This window comes from Lynx canadensis, chromosome B4 (genome assembly GCF_007474595.2).
Source record: "Lynx canadensis isolate LIC74 chromosome B4, mLynCan4.pri.v2, whole genome shotgun sequence".
NCBI classification, from domain to species: Eukaryota; Metazoa; Chordata; class Mammalia; order Carnivora; family Felidae; genus Lynx; species Lynx canadensis.
Window position 1 is genome coordinate 123,780,399 of NC_044309.1, and position 27,820 is coordinate 123,808,218.

General features: G+C 43.7%; 2 protein-coding genes across 3 annotated transcripts in view; both read left to right on the forward strand.

Annotated features, from left to right (window-relative positions):
• The first annotated feature begins 278 nt into the window (after positions 1–278).
• TXNRD1 (thioredoxin reductase 1) overlaps positions 279–27,820 on the forward strand; it is a 72,613-nt gene continuing 45,071 nt past the window's right edge. The window contains exons 1-4 of one of the 2 annotated variants that reach the window (XM_030320414.2): positions 279–498; positions 1,940–2,049; positions 23,657–23,779; positions 25,886–25,958. In XM_030320414.2, coding sequence (XP_030176274.1) covers positions 23,693–23,779; positions 25,886–25,958 — 160 coding nt within the window. In that variant the 5' untranslated portion in view covers positions 279–498; positions 1,940–2,049; positions 23,657–23,692. The other variant, XM_030320413.1, reaches the window with a different exon arrangement.
• EID3 (EP300 interacting inhibitor of differentiation 3) lies at positions 12,691–14,990 on the forward strand. The gene has a single exon (XM_030320415.1). It carries the CDS (start codon positions 13,547–13,549, stop codon positions 14,702–14,704), a length of 1,158 nt encoding a protein of 385 aa, XP_030176275.1. The 5' UTR covers positions 12,691–13,546; the 3' UTR covers positions 14,705–14,990.

Here is a 27,820-nt window from a genome sequence, read left to right on the forward strand (position 1 = left end):
CACCTAATACCCATTCACCCAGAATGTCTGGGGGTGGGAGTGAGGCGTCGGTGTTCTTCCAGATCCTCTCGTGATCACAATGGGCAGCAAAGTTCCCGAGTCACTGCCTTAGGGCACGGTCCAGTTTTGCTTAATTAAAACACACTTGTCTCTGCGTTCTGCTTCCAAACATTCTTACGTTGTTTTTGCTCTTTCCTTGGGTTGGGGGCGCTCTGAGCAGGAAGAGGATGTGGTGTCACCCAATTAGGAGGTCTCGCTTCGCTAAGCCCGTTGGCGTAGTCGCCAGGGCTGCACCGGAGTGGATTTCTGCTTTGTCATTCTGACTCTGGCGGCCCGGCCGCCCGCTCCGAGCAGGGCGTGGCTTCTCGTGGCGGCGGGGAGCCCGCCACCCTTCCCCTCGGTTCGCAGCAGTCCCTCGCAGTGTCTCCGCAGTGCCTCCGAGCGGAAGGTGGGGGGCCGCCCTCCAGAAGAGCCTGGTGGCCCGGCGCTCCCCTTCACGTAAGCGGTGGGGACCCAGAAACCCGGGTAGGGCTGCGAGCCTCTGGGGCTGCGGGGCTGGGGACGTGGGCAGCCGTCTGTCGGGTGCGCTTCGAACCCCGGAAAGGGATGTTTTAAGGTGTGTCTGAGTAGGGGTGAAGCTTGGTGTAAGGCGGTGCTCTTGCGGGCCGCGTTCATTGTGTCGCGTGGGTCGGTGGAAGCCGAGCCTGGGCTGGGGAGAGACCGGCAGGCCCTTGTCGGCTGGTGGCTTCCTTCCGCTCGCCCTCTGTAGAGACAGTGTGCAGAAACGTGAGAAAATGGGTGTTTGTATCGTTTCCTACTGTACGAGTGTCGGAATGTAGATGACAATGTGACGCATAGATCGACAGATCCTCCACAGCACTAAAGGAGTATAATAATTTAAAGATGTCTCTTAAGAAATTGTCGCACCATTTAATCCCCGGAAATCCCGAGTTGGCAAAATGTCCGTACCTCCCTATTTACAGTTGGGGAAACCGAGGCTCAGAATCACGTGACTTGCCCCAGGCTCTTCAACGCGACAGCTGCGAGTGGGACCCAGGGCTGGTCTCGCTGTATCGGGCGTACAGGGTTACAGGCGTGCACTGCACTGCCTGGGTTTGAACCCTGGCTCTGCTCTGACGACCTAGCTGCTTTGAACTCGGGCACGTTAGCTTTTCCGTGCCGGCTCTGCCTGTGGGTGAGACGGGCCGGACGGGACCTACTTGCAAAGAGTAGTTGTGAAGATTGAGTGTTGGTAATGTGCAAAGCATCGCAGAAGTGCTAGCTGCCATTGTTGTTGTCAAAGGAGCAGCGCTTCTGAGTTGGTGTGATTTTTGTGTCATGAATGGGCCGGATGATGTTAGAGTAACTGGAGTCTATTTTTAATTCTATCATTGACTCACTGCCTACCTGAGTTCACCCGTTTGTAAAATTGGGCCATTAGCTCCCGGTCTGTCAAGCAGGGTGTTGCTGTATGGCTTCAAGGTTCTGAAATGAAAGAAAGCACCCTAAGAGGGCAGAGTGTTCCTAATTTTGCCTCGTGGTTTCAAATTTCAAAGAAACCTGGGAAGTTGGCTTTTGGCATTCTATATAAATGCAGAGTTCAAAGGCAGATTAAATTGGGAGGCGTTTTATAGAAGTGGAGATGACTGTCTTAAGCCTCCTTTGCGAGGCTTCTCTGCATTGGGGATTTACCGGGATTCGGGGCGTCTGGTCCGGCGAGGCCGCCAGGATTTGAGCGCGGCGGGACCTCGGGTGCGGGAGCCGGCCGGGGACCCTGCGGCCGGCGCGCGCAGGTGTGCGGGGAGAGGGGCCCGGGCCCCGGGCCGAGGCAGGGGGCGGCGCGGTCGGGGACGCGGAAGCCCCGCCCCCGCCGTGCACTTCCCGCCGCGGCCCGGGGCGGCGAGACTGACCCGCGCCCCTCTCTGCTTTTGTGCCGCAGAGGACGCCGGGGGCCTGGAGAGAGCGCTCTCGGAGCTGACCTCGGAAACCGACGTGCCGGTGGTGTTTGTGAAGCGGCGAAAGATAGGAGGCCATGGTCCAACCCTGAAGGTAGGGCGGGGGGGCGCGGGGGACATTAACGTTTTCTACCCGCCGGTCCCGGGAGGGAGCTCCTGGAGCCCACCGTGCTCGCGGCCCTCCTTTCGGGGCCAGGGTGGATGTGTGAACGAACCTCCAAACGGAGCGCGTCCTTAAAAACGACAAAGAAGCAGTAGGGGCCAGCTCACGTGTTAATGGAAGTTGATGAGACGGCGGGTAAATTCAGAACTGGGGAGCTTGCAAGGGAGTATGTAACTTTTCGTCTTCTAAAATACGCGTTCAGAAAAATTTTCCTTCCCGACTTTCCCTGCCTTTGCCCCTTCTAATCAATCTAAATAACTTAAATTTTAGCAGCAGTGTAAACGGCTGAAAGTGAGCTGTTTGGAGAAGTACTGAGCAAAGGGGATCAGGAAACGCATATCTTCGTCGGTCCCTATCCTGTTTCTCTATAATTCACTGGGAGGGAAACCCAGAAGCCCCAGGCTCTGGGGAGAGTAACCTGCAAGCTCCTGGAGTGAGTTCATTTCCCTTCTGGTATCTCTTGTAGCCCAGAGTTAACTATTGGGTGGAGGGAAAGGGAGAAAAATCTTTCCTTTGACCAGTGGCAGGCGCGGTGGCAGTCCTCCCTTAGGACCCCGCACCGTGGGGTGGGTGGGTCATGGCTGTGGTCCCCGTGCATGTTGTAGAGGAATACCCGTCGTTCATGATGTTCTCCATTGAGTGTGGTTGGTTACCCGGTTAGAAAGTCTCATAATCTCATCACCCTAATACATCTGTCTGCTTTAAGTTTTGCTGATTATCTTTTTGTCCTTGTCTGTTTGTATCCGTGTAATTCTTAAGAAATGGAACTCGTGCTTGAACATTGCCTTCTTAGAAGTAAACCTGAGGCCTCAGGTTAAATGTAAAAAGTCTACTTAGATGCCTGCACATTTAGGAAGAATATTAACAATTAATTTGCATTTTTATTTACTACCTTTTCTTCTAAAAGAATCTTGTTTACCATTTTTGAAGAATGGGTGATGAAATAGGAAACACAGATAGACTTCAAAGACAAATGGAAAATTCATGGAAAATAATTAAAGGATAAAAAGGCTTTTAGCTTGATTGAAAGTATTACTCAGACCTTTAGTTTGCAAGTAAAATGAGACAAAGGTCTATTAATATTACTTTCTGTCTGGATTGTTCTGTTTTCTCCACCTGTGTCATAAATTTGCACTTAAAAAGTTATATGGGTATTTGACCTTTATATAAATTCTACAAATGGTTCTGGTTTTAGCATCGTTGGGAGTAAAAAGAATCACTCTTCTTATAAGCTTTGAACCCACTTTATTGGTATGTTCTGATGTTTTCAATCCATTAATCATAGTTAATTTCAGACATTTAATGAGGTGCGGTGCCAAGGTTGAAAAGTATACCAAGTCATAATTAAAATTAAAAAAAGTTATTTAGCACAGTTTTTAAAGTAAGCTTACCACTCTACTTTGTATTATTTATTTTTGGTTTCTAATGAGTCCTAAGACACAACAAAGTAAGGACCACTGGTTCGAAATGTTTGTGAATTTCCAGGCAACTGCTGTCCCAATTTGGGGCTAAGTGGTAGGTTCTGAAAATCTTTAGGGAACATTGGGTTTGAGTGGAGAAAAACATTTATTTAGTGGAGAATTGATTTTATAGGAGTAGTGTTATGATCCTAAAGTTCACACCTTAAAAAAAAAAAGGTTAAGATTTTATACTTTAATTGCAAGGTAAATAGGGGAGAGGGAGCTCTTTCAAATGCCTGCTTTTCTTTTCTCCTCTTTTCTTTCTTCCTTTGTCTCTCTTTCCCCTAAATAAACACAGCAGCAGCAGCAGCAGCAAAATCTACCTAGCTGTCACAGTGTCCTATAGAAGACAGGGAGTGAGAATCCTGCTTGAAGGCACTTATAAGTCTAGATGACTACCTATAGGAAGCTGAAAGCTTTAAGGAAGTGTGTTTCAGAAAACTAGTCTATGGGCCACCTGCACGGAATGTCTGGAGTGTTTGTTGAATGTGCATGCCTAGGCTTTACCTGAGGTCTTCTTAAGTGAACTTTCTGGAAGGGGCTAGGATCTGCCTTTTAATTTATTTTAAGCAAGTCCCCTCAAGTAATTATTAGGATAAATCTCACATTTGAGACTTACTTTAATGTAGAAGGTAGTTTGGTCAGGGTTGGGTGCTAAATAATTACAATCGGGGAAAACCAAACAAAGTACTACATTTTTTTTTTTTTATGTTTTATTTATTTTGAGGGAGAGCGGGTGTGTGCGAGAGCATGAGCAGGGGAGGGAGAGAAGGAGAGAGAGAGAAACCCAAGTAGGCTCCGCACCAGCAGCGCAGAGCCTGTTGTAGGGCTCGAACCCACAATCTGTGAGATCATAACTTGAGCCAAAATCAGAGTCTGACTCCACCTAACTAACAGCGCCACCCAGGTGCCCCCAAAGTACTACTGTTTAATACCCAAAGGATATGCATTAGAAGATAGCAAATGGGGGTAACTCACCAGGCCACTAACACTTTATACCTGAATAGAAAAATAGAGAAATATGCTGTCTGTGGCCAGGACTTGAATGTGCAGGTGTGAAATTGGAACTAAGGAGCCTACTGAATTCTAAGAACTATGAAAAAATTCCTATGCTCAAAGTCATCTGGCTTTCATAAACATTTTAGTTCCTTTTTTTCTTCCTTTTTTTTAATGTTTAAAAAAATTTTTTTTAATGTTTATTTATTTTCGAGAGAGAGAGACAGAGCATGAACAAGGGAGGGACAGAGAGAGAAGGAGACACAGAATCTGAAGCAGGCCCCAGGCTCCTAACTGTCAGCACGGAGCTCAGTGCGGGACTCGAACCCACGAGCTATGAGATCATGACCTGAGTCGAAGTCAGACGCCTAACCAACTGAGCCACCAAGGTGCCCCTTAAAGGACTGTTTTGATGCTGGGTCTTGAATTGTCTTATTTTTGAAATCTTTGTTTTCATGGATAGTTTTCCCACAGGCAGGGGACACTTAACCCTAGTCTGAGCCACTTAACCGACTGAGCCACCCAGGTGCCCCAATGTTTGTTTATTTTTGAGAGAGAGAGAGGGGGAGAGAGAGGGAGACAGAAGATCCGAAGCCGGCTCTGCGCTGACAGCAGAGAGCCTGATGTCGGCCATGCCAGCTAAACCCACTGAACCATGAGATCATGACTTGAGCTGAAGTCGGACACTTAACCAAATGAGCCACCCAGGCGCCCCATAAACATTTTAGTTCCTAAGGGCAAGATTGCAAGTATTCTTGCAGGGAGCCTTTCTTGTATGTGAGTCAGTGTCTCCAGGATCGCAGAGTTTTGAAACCACTTGTATAAATGCTTGGTGGTGGTATAGAGAGGAAAAGCAAAGTGCATGAAAAAGTGTTTATGGGGATACTAAGTGCAGGACAGAATTAAGACAAGTAGTTTGAGATCATAGTCTTGGGAGAGAAGACTAACACTGGCAACACAGGACTTCATTTCTTCAAGGCCATAGTAGGAGAGATGCCAGACGTAAGGCAGTGCCCGGTTAACAGGGAGGTGAATTATGGAGGCAGTTGTAGGAGGAGCTCAGGCCCGTGCAGAGGTTCGGGCCCCGCGGTCCAGGCTCTACGGGTAGACACTAAGAGGCAGGTTTCCTCCTTTGAAGCCTAACTTCTAAAGTTACCAGGAACCAGACTCTTAACTGAGTAGACATCAGGAAATGAGTGGTAATTTAATAACTCCCCAACCATCCCCTTTGTATCTTAATACTCTACCAAAATTGGCAGAGAACTTCATTTCTTTGGATTCTTTACTCTGACCTGATCCTTCTGGGGAGACTAGTGGTGTACCTGCTGTGGCCGAGTGGAGCTTGAGGCCCAAGGAAGAGCACCGACTGGCTGACACTAAGAAGGTCGCGGGGGGAAGGACTAACAAGATCCAAAAGACGCCTGGATTGTTAGGACCACAAATAAATTTATCTGGGGCTGAATTACGTAGTAAACTTTTTACTAGTGAATCCACGTTGAGACCCCATCTCGCTTCCTTCCACTTGGACTGACAGCATGAACCTCTTTCTTGCTGTTCGTTTTCCTTCCACAGCAGTGCTGCTACTCTGGCCTCTCCTGGCTCCTCCTGTGCCAGGGCCTGACTGCTTCCCACATACGTGCCCACTGCCTGTAACAGAGGCTTTTGCCCCGGCCTCCCACTTTGGTCTCCCTCCCCTTCTCGTCCCTGGGCTGTCGGGAGTCCTCTTCTGATTGCTGCTTCGCTGCCCCTGAGTCTGCATCCAGGGTAAAGGGCACACTCCTTAGCTTGGCCTTCTGTGTGGCAGGGCCTGGCCCCCACCTGCTTCTCTGGTTATCTCTTGCTCTGCTCCCTTACCTATCTGCAGTGGGCTACCATTGCAGCCAGAGTCCCTAAAATTTCTCTCCTCTGTTCTTCATTTCAGTTTCTGGTTTATCTTCCTGTTCTGAGACACTTTTCCAACCGCCTCCCTGTGTTACAGTACAAGGCCAGATTTGCCCCTTCTTTCCCTCCGTGCTCCCATAGCACCCCCGAGAATCTGCTCTCTGGAAGAGGAAGAATCCTGCCAATTATAATTTTTTGGCTTACATATCAGCAGTGGAGAGTTAGTCTTCTTTGTGCCTAGGATCCCAGGTCTATATTAGAGTTCAAAAACTATTTATTTTTTTATTTTTTTAATTTTTTTTTTCAACGTTTATTTATTTTTGGGACAGAGAGAGACAGAGCATGAACGGGGGAGGGGCAGAGAGAGAGGGAGACACAGAATCGGAAACAGGCTCCAGGCTCTGAGCCATCAGCCCAGAGCCTGACGTGGGGCTCGAACTCCCGGACCCCGAGATCATGACCTGGCTGAAGTCGGACGCTTAACCGACTGCGCCACCCAGGCGCCCCTCAGAAACTATTTAAATGAACATGCCTATTAATGATAATAGCTACCATTTATTGAATGCCTACTCTAAATGCTCTATTGCCTCATTGATTAAATTCTCACAGTAGTCCTCTGCAGAAGGTGGTTTTATCTAGGTTTACAGAGGAGAAAATGGAGGCCCTGGGAATTTAAGGAACGTGCCCACATTACACAGCTAGTTTAAGTGGCAGAACCAGGAATGGAATCCAGGCCTGTCTGTGAAATTCACTGTGTGGTACTCATACTTCCCGGCACTTGACTTTGTGTTACAGCTATTGGGATACATGCCTGAGCTCCCCAGTGTGGTTGTGTGCTCATGATTCAGAGCTGAGCCCATGCATATCTCAGTATTTCTAGCATAGCTCTGGCAAATTGGCATTCATTCATTAAATGCTTGCAGAGTGGAACTGCATTCCTCCGTGCCTACTAAATTTACATTCCTTTAGAACAAAAATGACTTATTTTTGTACCTTCTGTGTGTGTGTGTGTGTGTGTGTAACACTTGGTATGCATTCAATAAATAATTTGTTGAATGACTGGATGATGGTAGGGGCCAGAGGAGACTAACTTCAAGTGAGGTTATTTAGTTACAAGATGTCTGATTTTATGAAGGTGGACTGTCTCTATCTGAGACCAAGACTTAAGATATCCTGGAGAGATTCTAGGCAGCATATAAATGGTTCAGAATTTTATTTTATTTTTTTATTTTATTTTTTTTTAATTTTTTTTTTCAACGTTTATTTATTTTTGGGACAGAGAGAGACAGAGCATGAACGGGGGAGGGGCAGAGAGAGAGGGAGACACAGAATCGAAAGCAGGCTCCAGGCTCTGAGCCATCAGCCCCAGAGCCTGACGCGGGGCTCGAACTCACGGACCGCGAGATCGTGACCTGGCTGAAGTCGGACGCTTAACCGACTGCGCCACCCAGGCGCCCTATGGTTCAGAATTTTAAAGAGCTGTATAACAGCAGCAGCGGCTACCTTCATTGTTTTATGCAGGTGTGTCTAGGTCAGCTGAGAAGGAAGTCCCATTACATTTATTTAGCTACAGGTACTTTTGAGTACCTGTGTTCTCCACCTTGGGCTAGGCACTGTTTTTGCTATCTGTAACAGAAATCTGTGGGGCAAATGTATATATTTAAAAATATGTTTGTCAACAAATATTTGTATGTGATTATAGAGTGACAGCCAGTCTGGGTTGACATCCAATAGACTCACTTTACAAATGAGGAAACTCAGACTCTGAGGAGAATAAGTGGAAACTAATACAGCACTAGTTCTGACTGGAGCCCAGACCTCCAGCGTGAACTCCTTCAAGGCTGCCTTCTTAGAAACCACATACCCTGTGCTTTCCTGCCCGTCGTCTATCAAAATGATGCTCCCGGTCATTGCTGACTTCTGAGGTGTGTCCCGAGAGGGTTGGTAATTGCTCTCATAACCTGAAAGGTTCTATTCTCAACTCACACCCTTGTTTACGTTAGCTCTTGAGGCTTGGAAAGTCAGCCAGCACTGGGTTTGCTGGTGTCCGCGAAGCGTGTGCCTTCTGACTACAGAGCGAGGACGGAGGTTTTGTGTACTCTTACTTCACCAACAATAAATCCCATGTTATTTGAATAGAACAGTTATTCAGAGCTTCTTTTGGATACTTTTTTTTTTTAAGAATCTGCTGAAATCCAAGGAACCACTCATGAGAAAAATATACCCGATAATTTTGCATATAAATCTCAGACTCTTTTTTTTAAAATTTTTTTTTAACGTTTATTTATTTTTGAGACAGAGAGAGACAGAGCATGAATGGGGGAGGGGCAGAGAGAGAGGGAGACACAGAATCGGAAGCAGGCTCCAGGCGCTGAGCCATCAGCCCAGAGCCCGACGCGGGGCTCGAACTCACAGACAGCGAGATCATGACCCGAGCCGAAGTCGGCCGCTTAACCGACTGAGCCACCCAGGCGCCCCAATCTCAGACTCTTAATAGACCGGCTTCAGAATATTTAGTACAGAGGTTTATCTCTTCAAAGTACTATATGCACTCCATTAGTTGAAGACTTCCTAGGTTTTTAAATTGCATTATGTGGCAAGTGCCTTTTCACTGGTATTAGTTACAGTGGGGATATATTCTTGTATGCCTCCTTGTGGATTTAACCTTTAAAATATTTTTCTTTTCCTAAAACAACATGCAGGAGTGAAGCTACTGGTTTGTATACTTCTTTTTTTCCATTTAGTTTATAATGTTTATTAACATTTACTATCTTTGGGATGATTGAAGACTTACTAATTACCTACTAAGTATTTGAAAATATTATCCGATCTGTCACATAATTCTCATTCAAAACTTATAGTAGCTTATGGTGTTTAAGTAGTACTATCTCTGCCTTACAAATGAGGAAACCAGACACTGAGCAGTTAAGCAACCTACCTAAGAGAAACCTAATAACTAATAATAGGTTAAGATTGGAACCCAGGTTTGCCTCCTTCCACTGTCCATGGTTATTTGAAAAATATGTACCTACCTTGATCGTGGCAAAGTTTACCTGAAATACTAAAACACCAACTAAAGCAAAAATGTATGCACACAAACATAACCTTGAAGGAAATTAAGATGAAAGAGAAAATATACCTCATGTCCTGCTATTCTGACAAATCAAACTAGTACTTTGATCAGTAAGACTCGTCTCATCTAGGGAGCCTGGGTGGCTCAGTCGGTTAAGCGTCCGACTTCAGCTCAAGTCGTGATCTCACGGCTTGTGAGTTCGAGCCCCGCGTCAGGCTTTGTGCTGTCAGCTTGGAGCCTGGAGCCTATTTTAGATCCTGTGTCTTTCTCTCTCTCTGTCCTTCCCCTGCTTGTGCTCTGTCTCTCTCAAAAATAAAACAACAACAACAAATTAAAAAAAAAAAAAAAAGACTCTTCTTATCTAAGTATTGAATAGTCACCGTGGCAGGATAAGGGCAGAGAAGGGGCTGGGAAAGAAGGAACAGAAAAGTTCAGGGAGCTAGCTGGTAGCAGTAGAAGCATACGTGCTGGATGGGGACCCAGACCTGATTGGCTCCTGGCTTCGGCTCAGAGGTCTCTCATATGCCCATTTGTTATAGATTAATCCTGCAGTAGAAACCCCACTGACCCTCTGGGAGTTCTTTTTTTATTTGGCCATAGAGAGACCTGTAATCTGTGCCATCCATCCCATCACGTTTGTGTTGACCACCAGGGGTTGTGGGAGACCGCTTAAGAGCTGGGACTCGAATGAGTCCGAACTCCTAGCAAGGGACTGGAAAATAGGAAAAAACTGGAGGAAAGAAGAAAGGAAATATAGGGCCATGTTGAGCTCTTGCCAGCAACTCCTGAAAGAGGAAAAAAGGGGGAGAAGAAGAGCTGAATTATTTTGGAGGCCAGGCTGTACGTCATGGTTGCCTGAACTTGTCACCTTACTGAACGAAGAAGGCAAACTTGAGTGATTTCTTCAAAGCACTAGTGTGCTTGTGCTGTTACAATTCATAGAGAAGGTTACCAGTATAACTGAACGTATGCATTGCGTTCTTCTTTTTAAGCTGCGTTTATATACTTATTACGAGTAATTGGACCTTAGGGTAGAAAATCGCTATTTAGTGATTTCAGGATTCGCAAGTGTAGAAATCCCATTCTTTAAAAGATTAAGGAAAATTGTTACACTTGAGATTTTTGCTCTGTAGCGACATTCAAAACTTGTACTCTAAAGGCAGAGTTGAAAAGGCAAAATATAATGCAAGTATGACTTTTTTTTTTAAGTTTATTCATTTATTCATGTAAGTCATCTCTACACCCAATGTGGGGCTGGAACTCAAGACCCCGAGATGAAGAGTCACATGCTCTCCCGAGCGAGCCAGCCAGGTGCCCCACAAGTTTGGCTTTCTGAGGATGATCTGAGTTACAGGTTCCCAAGGTTCTTTTTTTTTTTTTTAATTTTTTTTTTTAACGTTTATTTATTTTTGAGAGAGAGAGAGACAGAGCATGAACAGGGGAGGGGCAGAGAGAGAGGGAGACACAGAAGCTGAAACAGGCTCCAGGCTCTGAGCTGTCAGCACAGAGCCCGACGCGGGGCTGGAACTCACAGACCATGAGATCATGACCTGAGCTGAAGTCGGACGCTTAACCGACCGAGCCACCCAGGCGCCCCCAGGTTCCCAAGGTTCTTAAGGACAGGGATCCAGCACAGAATTCAGCACTGGAAATCACTACTTAATAATACGATGCTTGTCTTGATGCGTTCTGTTGCTCTGGGCAAGTTGTGTGGGCTGTTATCTCCTGAGAAATCCCTGTAAATGGTATTAATAATGCTTTAGAAGTAGGTTGGGAGAATTATTTTTCTAAACCGTTTTGGAATTCTTAGATGAAAGGCTGTGTATGGAGCACATTGGTGTCAGCCCGTTTTCCCTTCTCTGAGACGGGAGAAGAGGCACCTTGGGGTGGCAAGGTTGGCCTTTGTTTTGGAGTTCTTGTCATAAATTGCTTTCACTGGATTTCACTGGATTTCACAGAAGCTCCCAAGAATATGGTTAACTGTAAAAGGAAACATTTTTGTATTTGGAACTTGGGGTTAATTATATGTTTTCATCTAAGATTTAGAACAGATTTAAATAGTTTGTAGTTGGCCAAACTTGGGGAAGAAAATATGGCCCTTTGATGAAACTGGGGCCCACCTTTGTTTTTCTCTTGCTTTTACTGTACTTCAGAGAAGACTTAAACCTGACTTTCTGAAAAGCAGTCAAGTTTTCTTTTCAGTGTGTTGGATCTGTGTTTTCCCACTGATCTGTGAAATTAATATTTTGCTGCCAAATAACTTGCAGTAGGGGCTGGAACAAAGCTTTCATCTACATTCATTTATACATTCAAACATGCATATTCCAATGTATCCATGTGAACACACAGCTTTGCTTGGAAGATTTAAAATCAGATTCTTGCTTTAGAGAAGTTCAGTCTAATAGAGCAGGATAATATATATGCATGAGTAACTATAATGCCTGGTGCTTTTGAAAAATGCACGTTTTTCCCCCTGAATTACCTATACTTAAAATAATGGGGGATGAAGAGTAATGTAAATAGTTTAGAGAAACTTAATACTAGGGTTTACTGTTCACGCATTTGCAAGAAACTTTCTGGTAAAGACAGGAAAAATGACCCAGTCTAGACGCATGGGGAGGAAGGTAGGGCTAATTTACTACCTCTTGGTGCCTTGAAACCAGAATTGACAGGTGCAGTGGTATTTGTCTCCCCGCACCCCCAATTAAAATGGCACCTGTTGAAGTGAAAAGCTTTTGATCTGGGTTGAGAGTGTACTTTTTTGTTCTCTTTAAAAACAAAATGTATTCCTTATTGTTACATCTGCTTTGCTGCTTGTGAGACTGATGAGCTAAATAAGCCCTTTCCCCCAACTGTGCGGGGATTCCCGGTGAATTTTCCAATGTAGTCACTCGATTTACATCATTCGCTTCCTTTTTCTTGCAACAGATTGTGTTTAAAATTTTCATAGCTTTGGGGCGCCTGGGTGGCTTGGTCGGTTGAGCGTCTGACTTCGGCTCAGGTCATGATCTCACAGTCCGTGAGTTCGAGCCCCGCATTGGGCTCTGTGCTGACAGCTCAGAGCCTGGAGCCTGTTTCAGATTCTGTGTCTCCCTCTCTCTCTGCCCCTCCCCTGTTCATGCTCTGTCTCTCTCTGTCTCAAAAAAATAAATAAACGTTAAAAAAAAAAATTAAAAAAAATTTTTTTTTTTTCATAGCTTTGCTTACCTTTTAGGGTTCAGATTTACTCTCCATTCAGTCTGTGGTCTTTAGCTTTTGGCAAACTTTCAAAGAAACCTCTCTTTTGCAGAGACTGCACCCCTTTATTCTTCCACCCTTGGGTGGCGGAGAACCAAAGGTCACTTGAGTAATGCCTGACCTGCCACCACTTTAGCTCATGCGCTAGCCGACACTCTCTTGCCTCTTGCCTCGCAACTGCCTCTGCCCTAGTTTGGAGGGGGGTCTGGCTTTTGAGGGCCCGTGAAGGTAATTAATGCAAACAGCCACTTTGCAAGTGAACTCTGAGAGTTCGGCCTATTTGTAGTGGAGGTTCAGCAACTCACAATGCTTGGCTTTATGGGCAGTTTACAACGCAGCCAGATTCAGTTCTCAAAAAACCAAAACCCCAAGGACCCTGCCTTTTAATCAGAGAAGAACGAAAAACATAGGCTGACCTAACTGCAAGGTGACGGCAAATGTTTTAAAGTGCAGGAGCTTTGACCCTCCCCTCCCCCATTTTGCTATGATTGTCTAGGTATTTCTTTGAAAGCCAGAGGACACTGTCAGTAATTGCTAAAATAATAGCTATCTGTTGAGCGGGTATTATCGTAGTGTGGAGAGGGGCCCCATTATTGCGCACGTTCTGTGCTGTGCGGCAGGGAGCCGGTTGCTAACGCGGGTGCGTCTGGGCTCCGCGGGCCTGGGCCGCCAGGAACCGGAGCCAGCTGGGGGCGGGGCCTCGGGACCCCGCCAGTGCGCATGGGCGACGTCTTCTCCTACGGACCCCCTTCAATTTCCGCCATGGTCGGAAACGTAGCGAATGCAGTTAGCTGAGTGTCAGCTGAGCGCGCCGGTCGCCGGAATGTCTGATGAAAAAGGCTCCTTGAGGGGAGGCGTAGAGAAAGGAGAGGAGCCAGCGGGGACCGTCGCTGGTAGTGCGTTCTCTGTGAAGCGGGTGGAGGACGAGGAAGAACCGATGAAGGTGGAAGTGGCGGTGGGGGCTGATGGCTGCCCTGACGACCTCAGCTGCCGGGAGGCCGACATAGACCCATACCTCCTAGGGCTTGCGGATGACGAGGAGAAATGCCGGAAAATCCGCAGGCAGTACCGACAGCTCATCTATAGTGTCCAGCAGAACCGTGATGACATAGTGAACACGGCGAGCGACACGTTAACTGAGGCCCTTGAAGAAGCCAATGTCCTGTTTGATGGAGTGAGCCGAACCAGAGAAGCAGCACTCGATGCCCAGTTTCTTGTTTTGGCTTCTGATTTGGGTAAAGAGAAAGCAAAGCAACTGAACTGTGATATGAGCTTTTTTAATCAAGTAGCGTTTTGTGACTTTCTGTTTATATTTGTGGGCCTGAACTGGATGGAAGATGATGAACGTGATGAATTGAGTGGCTGTGATGATAATATAGCTCTTTCCTTCTGGGAGACAGTACAGAAGGAAGCAACATCCTGGATAGTGCAAGCTGAAACATTCCACTTTATTTTTGGTTCATTCAAGTCTAAGCCTTCTGCACCAAAGCCCCGACTTGAACACCAGAAGAAAGCTCACAAAATGGAAGAAAATGGGGCTATGCCTACAAAGCTGAGGAAGTTGGACCTGAGTAATAATCAAGAAGCAACAGAAAAAGAAGTAGAAAGAATCTTGGGATTGTTGCAAACTTACTTTCGAAAGTATCCTGATACTCCCGTGTCCTATTTTGAGTTTGTGATTGATCCAAACTCTTTTTCTCGTACTGTGGAGAATATATTTTATGTTTCTTTCATTATAAGGGATGGTTTTGCAAGAATAAGGCTTGACCAAGACAGGCTGCCAATATTAGAGCCGATTAATATTAACCAAGTGGGTGAGGGAAATGATCCCAGTTCTCATGGCAGGAGACAAGGAGTTATATCTTTAAGTTTACAGGACTGGAAAAATATTGTGGCAACTTTTGAGATTTCAGAGGCTATGATCACAAACTCATACTAGGGACTTTTGTTCTTAGTATAGGATGTATTTTGTGGCTTTTCCAAAGTATCTCAAAATTGAGAGTAAGATCCAAGCAGAAGCACATAGTGTATTTCATGTAAAGTGAAAAAGTATTTTCAAGACATCAGAAATTGTTTTACTGTGCAATGTATTTTTTTTTTTTTGGTAGTTTATGAAGTTGTCATGATCTGTTATTAAAAAATATTCATTGGCATGTTCACGGAAAGATTTTTTTGAATGCCCATTAAGACTTTACCAATAAAAGTCAGTTCTGAATTTCCTAAAAGGCATTGATAATTTACAAAAAACTCAATTTTATGATGCACTGTGATACTGCATTGCTTCTTTTGTTACAGGGAACCAAAGGAATCCCGTATGAGGCTCCGACAAGGTTGGGGGAAGAGTGGGTATTAAAAAAAAAAGTCAAGAAAGACTTTATACATAGGTCAGTGAATAAGCGATGCAACACTATTTTTAAAAAATGTAGATTCCTTGCTTCATTGCAAGGAAGACTCCATAAGATTAATGCGTGGGTATCCATATTCTAAATAGTTTCTCCTGTGATTGGACAAAATAACCTCTACAGTAGATAGGTGAGGCATCATTTAAGTGTGTGCTGAAAGGTAAGTAGGGATTAATCAAAGACAGCAGAGGTATTCTCGGCAGGGGGAATATGGAGGCCAAATAGAGGCCAAGAGTTACAGTCTTTATCTACTTGGTTAATGTCTTCTCTGGCCTCTAATTTCCAAACCCTTTGTGGTTGCTGCTGGTACACAGATTGGCCTTCAGAATCAGTGGTGTTTCATTATGTAACAGCCTTGAATATTCCCAGTTCAATTTTGTGTTTCTTATGAGGGCTTTGAATGCCTGGAAACTATCTCTGTTTATGCTGAAATATATAACTAACTTGCCCATATGTTCTTTACTTCACCATAAAGACTTGTTTTTTCTTTTTGTTGCTTGCAATTATGAATTACAATCTTAGAAGTTATGCTAAAAATGTGGGTCTTTTTTTTTTTTTTTAATTTTTTTTTTTCAACGTTTATTTATTTTTGGGACAGAGAGAGACAGAGCATGAACAGGGGAGGGGCAGAGAGAGAGGGAGACACAGAATTGGAAACAGGCTCCAGGCTCCGAGCCATCAGCCCAGAGCCCGACGCGGGGCTCGAACTCACGGACCGCGAGATCGTGACCTGGCTGAAGTCAGACGCTTAACCGACTGCGCCACCCAGGCGCCCCAAAAATGTGGGTCTTTAAGAAAACAATCTTGAAGGTGCAGAGCATGTCTATTTGTAAGCTACTTTTCTTTCTTTCTCTCTCTTTCTTTCTTTCTCTCTCTCTTTCCTTCCTTCCTTCCTTCCTCCCTCCCTTCCTTCCTTCCTTCCTTCCTTCCTTCCTTCCTTCCTTCCTTCCTTCCTTCCTTCCTTCCTTCCTTCCTTCCTTCTCCATGCTGTATGTGGGGCTTGAATGCAGGACCTAGAGATCAAGAGTCACTTGCTCTATGGACTGAGTTGCCCATAAGTTTTTTTTTTTTTTTTTTAAGTTTATTTATTTGGAGCACCTGGATGGCTCGGTTGAGGGTCCGACTTCAGCTTAGGTCATGATCTCACCTTTCGTGAGTTGGAGGCCTGCATCTGACTTGCTGCTGTCAGCACCAAGTCCACTAAAGATCCTTTGTCCCCCTCTTTCTCTGTCCCTCCCCCACTCACGCCCTCTCTCTCAAATAAATAAGTAAACATAAAAAAAATGAAGTTCACTTATTTGAGAGACACTGTGAACGGGGGACTGGCAGACAAAATTGCAAAGTAGGCTTCATGACCTGAGCCGAAGCCAAGAGTCAAGTGCTTAGCTGACTGAGCCACCAGGAGCCCCCTAGGCTGCTTTTTTTCATCCCTATAGGAACTTAATCTGGGGTAGTAGTGGACTTTGCCATTAGGCATCATTTGGCAAGTGGATAAGTATCTGGCTTGGGAAGAAGTAACAATGAACTTTCCTACTAAGTCTTGTGTAGAATAGGGAAAGGAAGTCCAAAGACTAAATAAATGGCATCAAGGTTGACAGGAGTGATCCTAATGTGTGTTGGGGACAGATTCTTCAGTAGTAGTTGAGGTTTTTTGCCAAAATAGAAATTTCTCACGAAACTTGTTCAGCTGTTTTCTAAAGTAGCCATTCCTGGGGTGCCTGGGTGGCTCAGTTGTTTAAGGGTCTGACTTCAGCTCAGATCATGATCTTACGGTTTGTGAGTTTGAGCCCTGCATCAGGCTCTGTTACTAACAGTTCAGAGCCTGGAGCCTGCTTCGGATTCTTTGTCTCCCTCTCTCTGCCCTTTGCCCACTTGTGCTCTGTCTCTTTCTCTCTCTCTTAAAAATACATAAACGTTAAAAAAAAATAAAGTAGCCATTCCTTCCCCTTTTCCTTCCTTTCTTTCCTTCTTTCTTTCCTTTTTTTTTTAAAGTTTTTTATTTTGAGAGAGAGGGAGCGTGGGAGTGCAGGGGAGGGGCAGAGAGAGAGAGGAAGAGAGTGAGAATCTCAAGCAGCCTGCACACTGAGAGTCCCACTGCAGGGCTCGAACTCAATAGCGAGATCATGACCTGAGCTGAACTCAAGTTGGATGCTTAACTGACTGACCACCCAGGCGCCCCTCTTTCCCCCTTTTTTCATAAAGGAATGCTAACCTTGCTGGGTGTGCCACCCTTTGATTTATTTAGCATCATGGAAGTATCATTTGGTTTCGCTGATTCTCATTTTAGCCTGTCTTTAGTACCCAAGTTCCTTGGGTTTTCCAGAAATTTGCCATTAGAGGAAAAGAATTTCTTAGTAGCAAGAGGATTCTGCCTCACTTTTTTTACTCATCACTGGATTGCTCAGTTAAGTGCCCAGTGTCTTTACAGAGTATTGGAGACTTGACTAAAAGCATCAGTAGAGAATGTACAGATTTGGGGGGAAGGTAATTTTGGGGGCCTTCTCTAAAGTTAACAGCTTTTAAAATCTAAATCATGTTGACCACTTGTTTCTGTTTTTACTGTGACACCTTAGTTGCCACATCATTTTGAAATTAAAGTGACAGCTTACCTTGAAGGAAAAAAGAATTGACCGATAGATAATTACAGAGATTAGATATGAGGCAAACTGCAGATCTGCTGGTTTCCCAGGAATATAATCAGAGGGGCTTAAATTTCACAGGTTCAATAAAATCAACTAAAATTTAGGAGAATATTACAGAAAGAATTTTTAACTAGAACTTTATTGTGTAACAGAACCACTTTCTGATCAAAGCACCTGGAATCAAATCCTGACTTAATTAACGTTCTAGTTAGAGGCTTTGGGCAAATTATTGAACGTGTAAACCATAGGTTTTTGATTTGCTAAATAGGAATAACACCTGTCTCTTAAGTTTACAATAAGGATAAAATTGGAAAATGTATGTGACAAGGACAGTTGGCTCTTAAACAATGAGGGGTTTAGGGACACCATCCCCCCTGCACAGTCAGAAATGCAACTGTAACTTTTGATTCCCCCAAAACTTAACTACTAATAGCCAGCTGTTGACCAGAAGCCTTATTGTTAACATAAAGTCAATTAAAACATATTTTGTATGTTATATGTATTATATACTATATTCTACAATAAAGGAAGCTAGAGAAAATAGGAAAATCATAATACTGAGAGGAAGAGAAATATGTTTATAATACTCTATTTATTGAAAAATCCGCATGTAAGTAGACTGCATTTCAAACCCATGTTGTTGGAGGGTCAGCTGTACTTAGAAACCTGAGTTCCGGGGTATGGTATAGTGAGAAGAGCAAGAGCTTAGTAATCATTTACTCCTGGGTTCAATTCTTAATTCATGGGGCGACTTTCTTCATCTCTAAGGGCTTCTATATTATCGTTTATGAGATGACCACATTGGAAGGCTATTGTGAGGACTAGATGGGATAATATATACAAATGGGGTAATATATGCAAAGCACCTCTCACAGTGTCTGGCTCAGGAGTGAGCCCTCATATTAGGGCCTCCTCTCAGGGTCAGATATTCTGTGCTGTAAGCTACTTTAGTGGTGACATCTCTGTCACGGTTCATTCACTTTATATCTAGATAGGACTTCCTCATGCCTTTGCCTTTGTCTTGGGGAATCTATTATCAAGTGATTGGAATTGGCAATTGTTACTTACTCAGCAATTGTTTGAGTGTTCACTGTACCAGATGCTGGTCTAGGCAGTGGGGGGAAAGGTGGACAGGAAATGGACCGTCTCTTAGGGAATTTATATTTTAGTGCATGTAGTAGTGTCCTATTGCTGCTGTAACAAATTACCACACTTTTAGTGGCTTAAAATAACAGAAAACGTATATTATATCATATTACAGTTCTAGAGGTTGAAAGTCTCGTATCTGTTTGGGCTAAAATCAAGGTGTTAGCAGATCTGGTTCTGCTGAGGCTCTGAGGGGAGAATCTGTTTTCTTGTCAGTTTCAGAGGCCACCTGTAATCCTTGCTTTACAGGGTCTTCCTCCCATTTTCAGACTTGCCAGTGCAACTTCTTAAGTCTGTCTTCACATTTACTACTGTAGTGAAGTCTCCCTCTGCTTCCTTGTATAAGGTTATGGTATGTGTTAATGGAGTTGCAAGAAGCAAAAGGAAAAAGTTGTTTGGGAAATTTAGGAAGACCTTAATGGAAGAAACGGATATTGTATTGGACACTTAGAATGTTGGTAAAAGAACCCACCGCCCCCCCCCCCCAACTCCTGAAGGAATGCCTTAGAAAGGGTGATGTGTTTGTGTGTATTGAATAAAAATAATACAACATCAGTGTTTACTTACTGTTTATATACTGTGTCAGGATTTGATGGGAAGAGGGCATTTCAAGTGAGGTGTGGCACAGGGAAATGCAGGGGACATCTGTTAAACACTCCAGGAGCTTTTTGACCACGCAGGTTTCCTTCTCTGGGAAGGGGAGAATTAGTAACCTAAAGAGGTTGTTCCTACCAGCGTCTGTGCCGATATGCATTACCCTGCCGTTTGGTGTAGTACAAGGGTATGTTAATTTCATTTTACAAACTAAAAAGACAGACTCCCTAAGGATTAGGTGATGAGCCCAAGTCACCTAGCTTAGAGAGTGGTAGAGCAAGTGTTTTAACCCAGGTCATTTCAACACCAGAGCTGATGTATAATGGTAAGAAAAACTAGTACATATCTCTGCTCAGTGGATATGAATCATGTTTGGTGGGGAGGAACGTAAAAATCATTCTAATTTTGAAGAAATCTGGGACACTTGAATTGTTTTCTATGTCGTGCCTTTTCAGAGGTGAGTCTGGAGCAGTGTTTCACTAGGGGTAGGGGTGGGAATACGCATTTTTCCTAAGAAGCAGATGGAAAAAGTGAAAGAATATCCAGTATGTAAGTCTGGCAAACACCTGCTAGGGGTGAGGTGCTGTGTCCTATAGTACTGCTTCTCAAAGTGAGTTCTTCTGGGGACTTCCTGCGGCCCTAACAGGAAGACCTTGAAGTCAAAATTATCTCCATAATATTGAGATGCTTTTCTCATCTAATTCCTTCACGAGTCTACCATGGAGTTTTCCAGACAGGTGACTTTGTAACAGACTGAACGCATTAAAGATATGAGTGTTTTTTATTAAGACAGGCATTAAAAAGAATTGTACTGTCACTAATTAAAAAATTATTTTTAACAAGTATGTTTAACGGTAATGCTTAAGGCATTTAATATTTTAATTTAAAATATTTTAATATTAACATTTCTTAGTTTTAACTTCTGTACACTAAAATTGATAAATAAACTTCACATTAACCAAAGCTCTTTGGGGTCCTACATAATTTAAGGTTATAAAGGGATCCTAAGACTAAAAAGTTTGAGAATTCTTGTTCTTTATCAGGTAATATAGTCAGTGGCCACTATTTCTAACAAGCATAATTGGAGGAGAAGGGGGGGCATTTTTCTTTTCTGTCTTACCCATCTGTGTGCTCCTCCTTGACGTTGGGGGAGCTTTATTCTACTGCCTATCTTGTTTATATTTTAGGTGGCAAACTTAACTTAGACCTTAAGGATAGCAATTTCAGTTTTAAGTTGGATTGGAATTTGAAAACACTATGTGTAGTTTTGGGGTCAGTGGACTGCTTTAGTTGCCTGTGTCTTACCGTTATACTTACAGAGTCAAAAGTGTTCAGGCTCACTTAGTTTTCTTCATAAAATCTGTATTCTGGTTGATACAATTTGACTTCAAGCTTGAATAAGAATCAGGTGTGATCCAGAATTTCAGGACAGAACAGATTATACATTGGTGGCTTTTCAGCATGACAGTGCGTTTTCTTTCTTTTGTTCTAGTAGATAATGGTGGGGGTGGTTATGAAATGGGTAGTTTTCATTTAGACAGCCAGTGACGGTCTTCCAGCACTGTGCCAAGTACTTGCAGATAAAACTGAGGCTGAGATTAAAATGGTAATACGTTATTTTTCCAAAAGGACAGCTGGCTGCATTTATTAATTCTTTTAAGCCAGCAAGTCAGCCTGTGCTCCTGGAGACCAACTAGAGAGTAATGTTTGTTACCTGAAGCTTGTAACGGTCCTGTGATCTGAATGGCTATTATTACCAAATTGTTTTTCCCCCCCACAGTGCCTTGTACTGAAGGAGGAGCCTCTGCCAAAATGCCAGTAGATGAATACTGGCTGTGTTTACCAGCCTCTCACGTTAGACCTTTTGTACAGACGGTCAGGTTGATGCAGTCTTGTCCCCATTGTTGCTGGTACCCACGTGCTCTCCCTTCAGTCTCTGAGCCGTCAGGTGCACCTGCCACCCTGCCAAGGGGCAGCCACGGTGCCATGCCTCTTCCTGCACCTTCCTCCAGTGCGCCCCCTTCCGCGTCCCCAGCATCCTGCTCTACTGACCCTAAGCTCTGCCCTTCGCCCCCTACAGCTGATGGTAGGCAGGAGAAAAATGTGGCGTCGGGGCTGGTAAGTTTGGGGGACTTTTATCGATTATTGAGATTAAAACTTCATTTTTAAAAACACTTTTTTGTTGCTGGTATAACATTTAGCACACATGTTTGTTTTAATAAAAGGTAATATTAAAAATACCACCAAAACAGGAGGCACCTGGTTGGCTCTGTTGATTAAGCATCCGACTCTTGAGCTCAGCTCAGGGCTTGATCTCAGGGTCATGAGTTCAAGCCCCGCTCTGGGAGTGAAGCCTGCTTTAAAAAATAATCACCAAAACAGTGTTCCAAGCTAATATGAAATATAACTCATGTATATAAAACCTAGTGAAATGAAATGGCTTTTGAAGTTAAAAGTCTATAATATTTATATTATAAAGTCTGTTATGTGCCAAGTACATGGAAACTAATACAGTATAGGAGGCCTCGTGCCTAGGTAGATTAAAGCAGTAAGCTTTAGGGGTGCCTGGCTGGCTCAGTGGGTAGAGCATACAACTCTCGATCTCAGGGTTGTGAGTTCGAGCCCCATGTTGGGTGGAGAGATTACTTAAAACAACTAAAAAAATACATTTAAAAAAAGTGTTCTTAAAAAAAAGTTGTACAGAGTTGTGCTTAATTTATTGTCTCCCGCACCCTCCCCCACTTTTTATTTCTTTCCTTATATAAAGTATCTTGGGAGGCTCCTGGGTGGCTCAGTCGGTTAAGCGTCCAGCTGATTCAGGTCATGATTTCACGGTTCATGAGTTCAAGCCCCACATCAGGCTCTGTGCTGACAGCTCAGAGCCTGAGCCTGCTTCGGATTCTGTGTCTGTCTGTCTGTCTCTCTCTCTCTCTCTCTCTGCCCCTCCCACACTGTGCGCAGGCGCGATCTCTCTCTCTTTCTCTCCCTCCCTCCCTCAAAAATAAATAAACATAAAAAAATAAATAAAATGCCTTGGAAAAGCAGGGACTTTTACATTTAACTTTTCTTGTAGGTAAATGTCAATTAATGCTTTTGTTCTGAACTTTTACCTGAGCAATGTAGAAAAGTCTTAAGTATTTGGCTAATCTGTTTCAGTTGCTATTTACCAGGCCTCTGTCTTTTTTTTTTTTTTTTTTAATATTTATTTTTTAGGAGAGCACAAGTGGGAGAGGGGCAGAGGGAGGGGGGCAGAGGATCTGAAACAGGATCTGTGCTGACAGGATAACAGCAGTGAGCCCAATGTGGGGCTCAAACTCAAGAACTGTGAGATCGTGACCTGAGCCGAAGTCGGACGCTCAACCAGGTGCCCCTACCAGACCGCTATCCTAATCTGAGAACTTAGGCCACTTATTTTTGTACCTTTGGCCAGAAAATAAAGATGACTACTGAATGGTTATTGATGGTTTTATTAAAAACATACAGTACAAATATTTTAAAAACCAAATTTAAAACCTAGTGTAATAATTCTGGGGAAAAAGGACTGATGATCATACTTCATTTAGGACTAAGTTGATTTTGTTGGAATGTCAGGGTCTAACATTGGAAGTACTATATGAACATTTCAGTTAGCTACCTGTGATGCGAAAAGGAATTAGGAATTTTTGTTTTTCCTAACAAAAAGCAAATTTTTGGTCACCACTTGAAAAGAGGGTTGAGGGGCGCCTGGGTGGCGCAGTCGGTTAAGCGTCCGACTTCAGCCAGGTCACGATCTCGCGGTCCGTGAGTTCGAGCCCCGCGTCAGGCTCTGGGCTGATGGCTCGGAGCCTGGAGCCTGTTTCCGATTCTGTGTCTCCCTCTCTCTCTGCCCCTCCCCCGCTCATGCTCTGTCTCTCTCTGTCCCAAAAATAAATAAACGTTGAAAAAAAAAAATTAAAAAAAAAAAAAAGAAAAGAGGGTTGAACATTTTCTTCTTGCGTGCTGTGATAGAAGTTAAACGATATTTTTCCTTTGAATATTCCTTTTGCTTTTTTCAGAGAAAGGTTTTCTCACAAAACTTTTCGGCATTGCTGCTTTTAAGTTAACTTATTTCCTCTTCCTTTTCTTTAGGCTTATCAGGAGGGCACACTTCAAAAGCTACTGAAAATGAACGGCTCGGAGGGTCTTCCCGAGTCCTATGACTATGACCTCATCATCGTTGGAGGCGGCTCGGGAGGGCTGGCAGCTGCTAAGGCAAGGCTCCTGTGTGTCATCTGGGTGATGGGTAGGAGTCACGCTCCTGATAGACGTCCGCCGGTTCTCACTGGAATTAGGTTGAGCCACTCTTGTGACATTCTGCACCTTAACTCGGGCAGGACATGTTTACAAAGGGACTATTTTGTAAATCAGTTTTCCAGGTTGAACTGTACCTTCTTTGTGAAAGTACTTCTACATGACAGTACCGTGGCCTGTATTTTGGGACACATTTTCATTCATTTTAAGTTTGGCTGACTTTTCAAAGATAATAAAGGTGTGGTATAGAAACAGTTTGAAATTAAATAAATATATTTCTTACTCTTTATAAATATCAATATTAGGTTTCTTTCACTTTGATGATTTTCCTGTTCACAGGCCCTCCTCCCCAGTAGAAAAATGGAGAGCAATTGGATTCCTTAAACTTAATCATTAAAAACGTTTGCCTCCTGGGGCACCTGGGTGGCTCAGTCGGTTAAGCATCTGATCTTGAGGTCTGTGAGTTCAAGCCCTGCATCAAGCTCTGTGTTGTCAGCTCAGAGCCTGGAACCTGCTTCAGATTCTGTGTCTCCCTCTCTCTCTCTGCCCCTCCCCCGCTCGCTCGCGCACACTCTATCTCAAAAATACACATTAAAAAAAATTGAAAATGTTTGCCTCCTTTGTATAAGAAGTGAACTAAGAGAATACCCACTAACTCTGGTCTGGGAGTCATGGGGGAGAGGAAGTATAAATAAGGGAGGTTAAGGAATGAGACTCCTGGTCCTAAATTGAGATACATCTTCCATGTGTGAGGGGCCAAGGGCCCTTGGGCCTGTCATCCTTCTCCAACAGGTACTTTTATTTTTTTTTAAGTTTATTCATTTTGAGAGAGAGAGAGAGAGCGAGCATGTGCATGCATGCGTGTGCATGTGGGTGGGGGGTTGCAGAGAGAGAGGGAGAGAGAGAGAATCCCAAGTAGGCTCTGTGCTGACAGCTGTCTTTCTCTCTCTCAAAAATAAACTAACATTAAAAAAAATTTTTTTAAATAAAAGATGACATGGTTTAAAAGGTGTAGCTTGTGGGTCAGTAAGGGTAGATTCAAATGAAGCTGCCCAAATGAGGAGCAGGCCAGCATCTGGCATGAAGCCATACTTAGCTGTAAATAATTCAGTAATAATACTGGATGTATTTTACTCTAGTTCTGGTGAGTTTTATTTTTCTTCTATTAAAAAAAATTTTTTTTAATGTTTATTTTTGAGAGAGAGCGTGATAGAACATGAGTGGAGGAGTGACAGAGAGAGAGAAGGAGACACAGAATCCGAAGCAGGCTCCAGGCTCTGAGCTGTCAGCACAGAGCCTGACGTGGGGCTCGAACTCAGGAACTGCGATTGGACACTTAACCGACTGAGCCACCCAGGCGCCCCTCGTTCTGTTGGTTTTAAAGGAAACATAGACTCAATCCTTTCAAATAACCTTTGGAGGTTGTAGTTGCCAATACACAAAACTTATTCTCTGAAAAAGATAAAGGATACTCTGCAAAATGAACTTCTGACTATTGTCATCACTCCCTTAAAATCTATTTGGAAAGCTCATAGATACCATCAACTTTCTTACTGGCTTTTCATGTGAAATTTTAGGAAATCTGACAATTTTAGAAGAAAAACTTTTCCAATATTCTGCCTAGATACTGAATTAGATAAAACTTAAAATACTTTCAGAAATACTTACAGAATACAGGTTGAATCAAGGGTTGTAGACTGTCCTAAATCTTTTTTACTGGCTATTCACCTTCTGCCTGCTTAGAAAAGACCCCAGGTTCTTCAGATTATTGCTTAATATGTTACTGTTTGCATGGAATTATGTAAGAGGATACTAGTGTGTCCGGAAGACAGTTTTACAGCTGTGCTCTGTATGTTCTTTACAACTACCCTGTGACTGTCTCAGTTGCCTAATTTTTATTTTGGAGTCTCACTAACCATCTTGGTGCAGTATCTGAAGTTCCAGGCAGTAATAACTGGTTATGCTGTGGGCACTGTAGCTTAATAAGAATAGCTTGGATTTTTAACAGTCCATTTCTAGTCTGTCATGGTCACCTTTCGAGTTCATTTTAATACGTTTATTTTTTAGGAGGCAGCCAAATATGACAAGAAGATATTGGTCCTGGATTTTGTCACTCCAACCCCCCATGGAACTAGATGGGGTAAGCTTTGAAGTATTTTAGAAGTGGATTGGTAGGAGCAGGCTTTTCCCTGGCATATGTTTAAATGGCTCCTAAAACCCAATTAAAAATTTAAAAGTTAAATTAAAACAACAAACAAAATATATGCCTCTTTCACTTGTGCTAAGTTAAAATGAAAATGTTAAATGTTGAAAATTTGGAGATTCTGGCAGTGTCAGGATGATGCAAAATCTTATCCACAGCTGTCATGATGATTTAAAACTAAAGATTTGAGTAATTTGGTAAACTTAGGGATTTAATAACTGAAAGTTTAAACACTTACCTGTGGGTTTCTGTTTTAAAACCAGTTCCTACATTCAATAAGAACTGGAATCAGATATCTCAGTGGACAGCCCGTGCTGCTTCCGAATCTTGTTGAATCAGTGTTCTGTATTCATTTATTCCACAGATATTAATTGAACACTTACTACGAACCAGGGCATTGGAGATGTAGCAGTGGGTGTGGTAGACGTGAAGTTCTTGTCCTTGTGGAGTTTATATGCTAGCGGGGAGACAAGAGATAAGTGGGGAACTTTACAAATTATGATGAGTGGTACTAAAAAAATTATATGGTGGGATAGAGAGGAACTGGGTAGAGGAAAGAGTTTAACTTTGAGAAGATTATCAAGGAAGGCCTCTGAAGAGGTGGCCTTTAAATGAGGCCAAAAGAATAAGAATGAACCAGCTATGCCAAAAGCTTAGGAAGAACCTTCCAGGGGACTTTTCTCGGTCTCTGTCACAGAATAGAACATATAAAGGCCCTGAGGCAGGTGGGAGTCCTTCATGGTGGTAGCCTGGGTGATACGAGCTGGAGGTAAGATTAGAGACGAAGGCAGGTGTCAGGCTGTACAGGTCTCAATAGGCTGAGATGAGGAATTGGACCTAATCGAAGCCTAGTAGGAAGCCTTTGAGAAGGGGATTGATGTGATACATAAATTTTACCAAGATGACTTAGCTGCTCTCATTAGGAGGCAAGAAGCGGGAACTCTTGGATAAGAGAGTGTCTCACTTTCTAATTCATCCATTCAACAAATATTTATTAGGTGTCGGTGTTGTGTTGGACACTTTTTTTTTTTAATTTTTTTTTAACGTTTACTCATTTTTGAGAGACAGAAAGAGACAGAACGTGAGTGAGGGAGGGGCAGAGAGAGAGGAAGACACAGAATTTGAAGCAGGCTCCAGGCTGTGGGCTGTCAGCTCAGAGCCTGATGCAGGGCTCAAACCCACGAACTGTGAGATCATGACCTGAGCTGAGGTCACATGCTTACCCAGCTGAGCCACTCAGGTGCCCCATTTTTTTTTTTTAAGTTCATTTATTTTGAAAGAGAGAGAGAGTGAGTGGGGGAGGGACAGAGAGAGAGAGAGAGAGGGAGAGAGAATCCCAAGCAAGCAGGCTTCTCATTGTCAGCACAGAGCCTGATACGGGGCTTGAACCGTGAGATCATGACCTGAGCCAAAGTCGAATGCTTAACCTCCTGTGCCACCCAGGTGCCCCAGGCACTATTCTTGTGCTGAGGATAGCCCCTCTGGCCTGGGGAGGTTGCACTCCATAGTGGCAGTCTGGAAGCATTCTCCTCAGAAGGCTTCTGTTTTCTGAGCTGTGACGTCTGCTGCCATCTTGCAATCTCACGCCATTTTGTCTGCCTCCCTGCCTGCCTGTATTTTGTTCTAATGGAGACAGTCTAGCGCCATGTTCTTTAGTCTCAGAGATGCTAAAGCTTGTGTTTGTTTTGGTCATGAATCCTTTTGTGAGAATCCATGAAAGCTGTAGACCACCATCTTAAAAAAAATGCTCACATACACCACATTTTATTTGTAGTTCCAGACCCACTGCAGTCCAACTG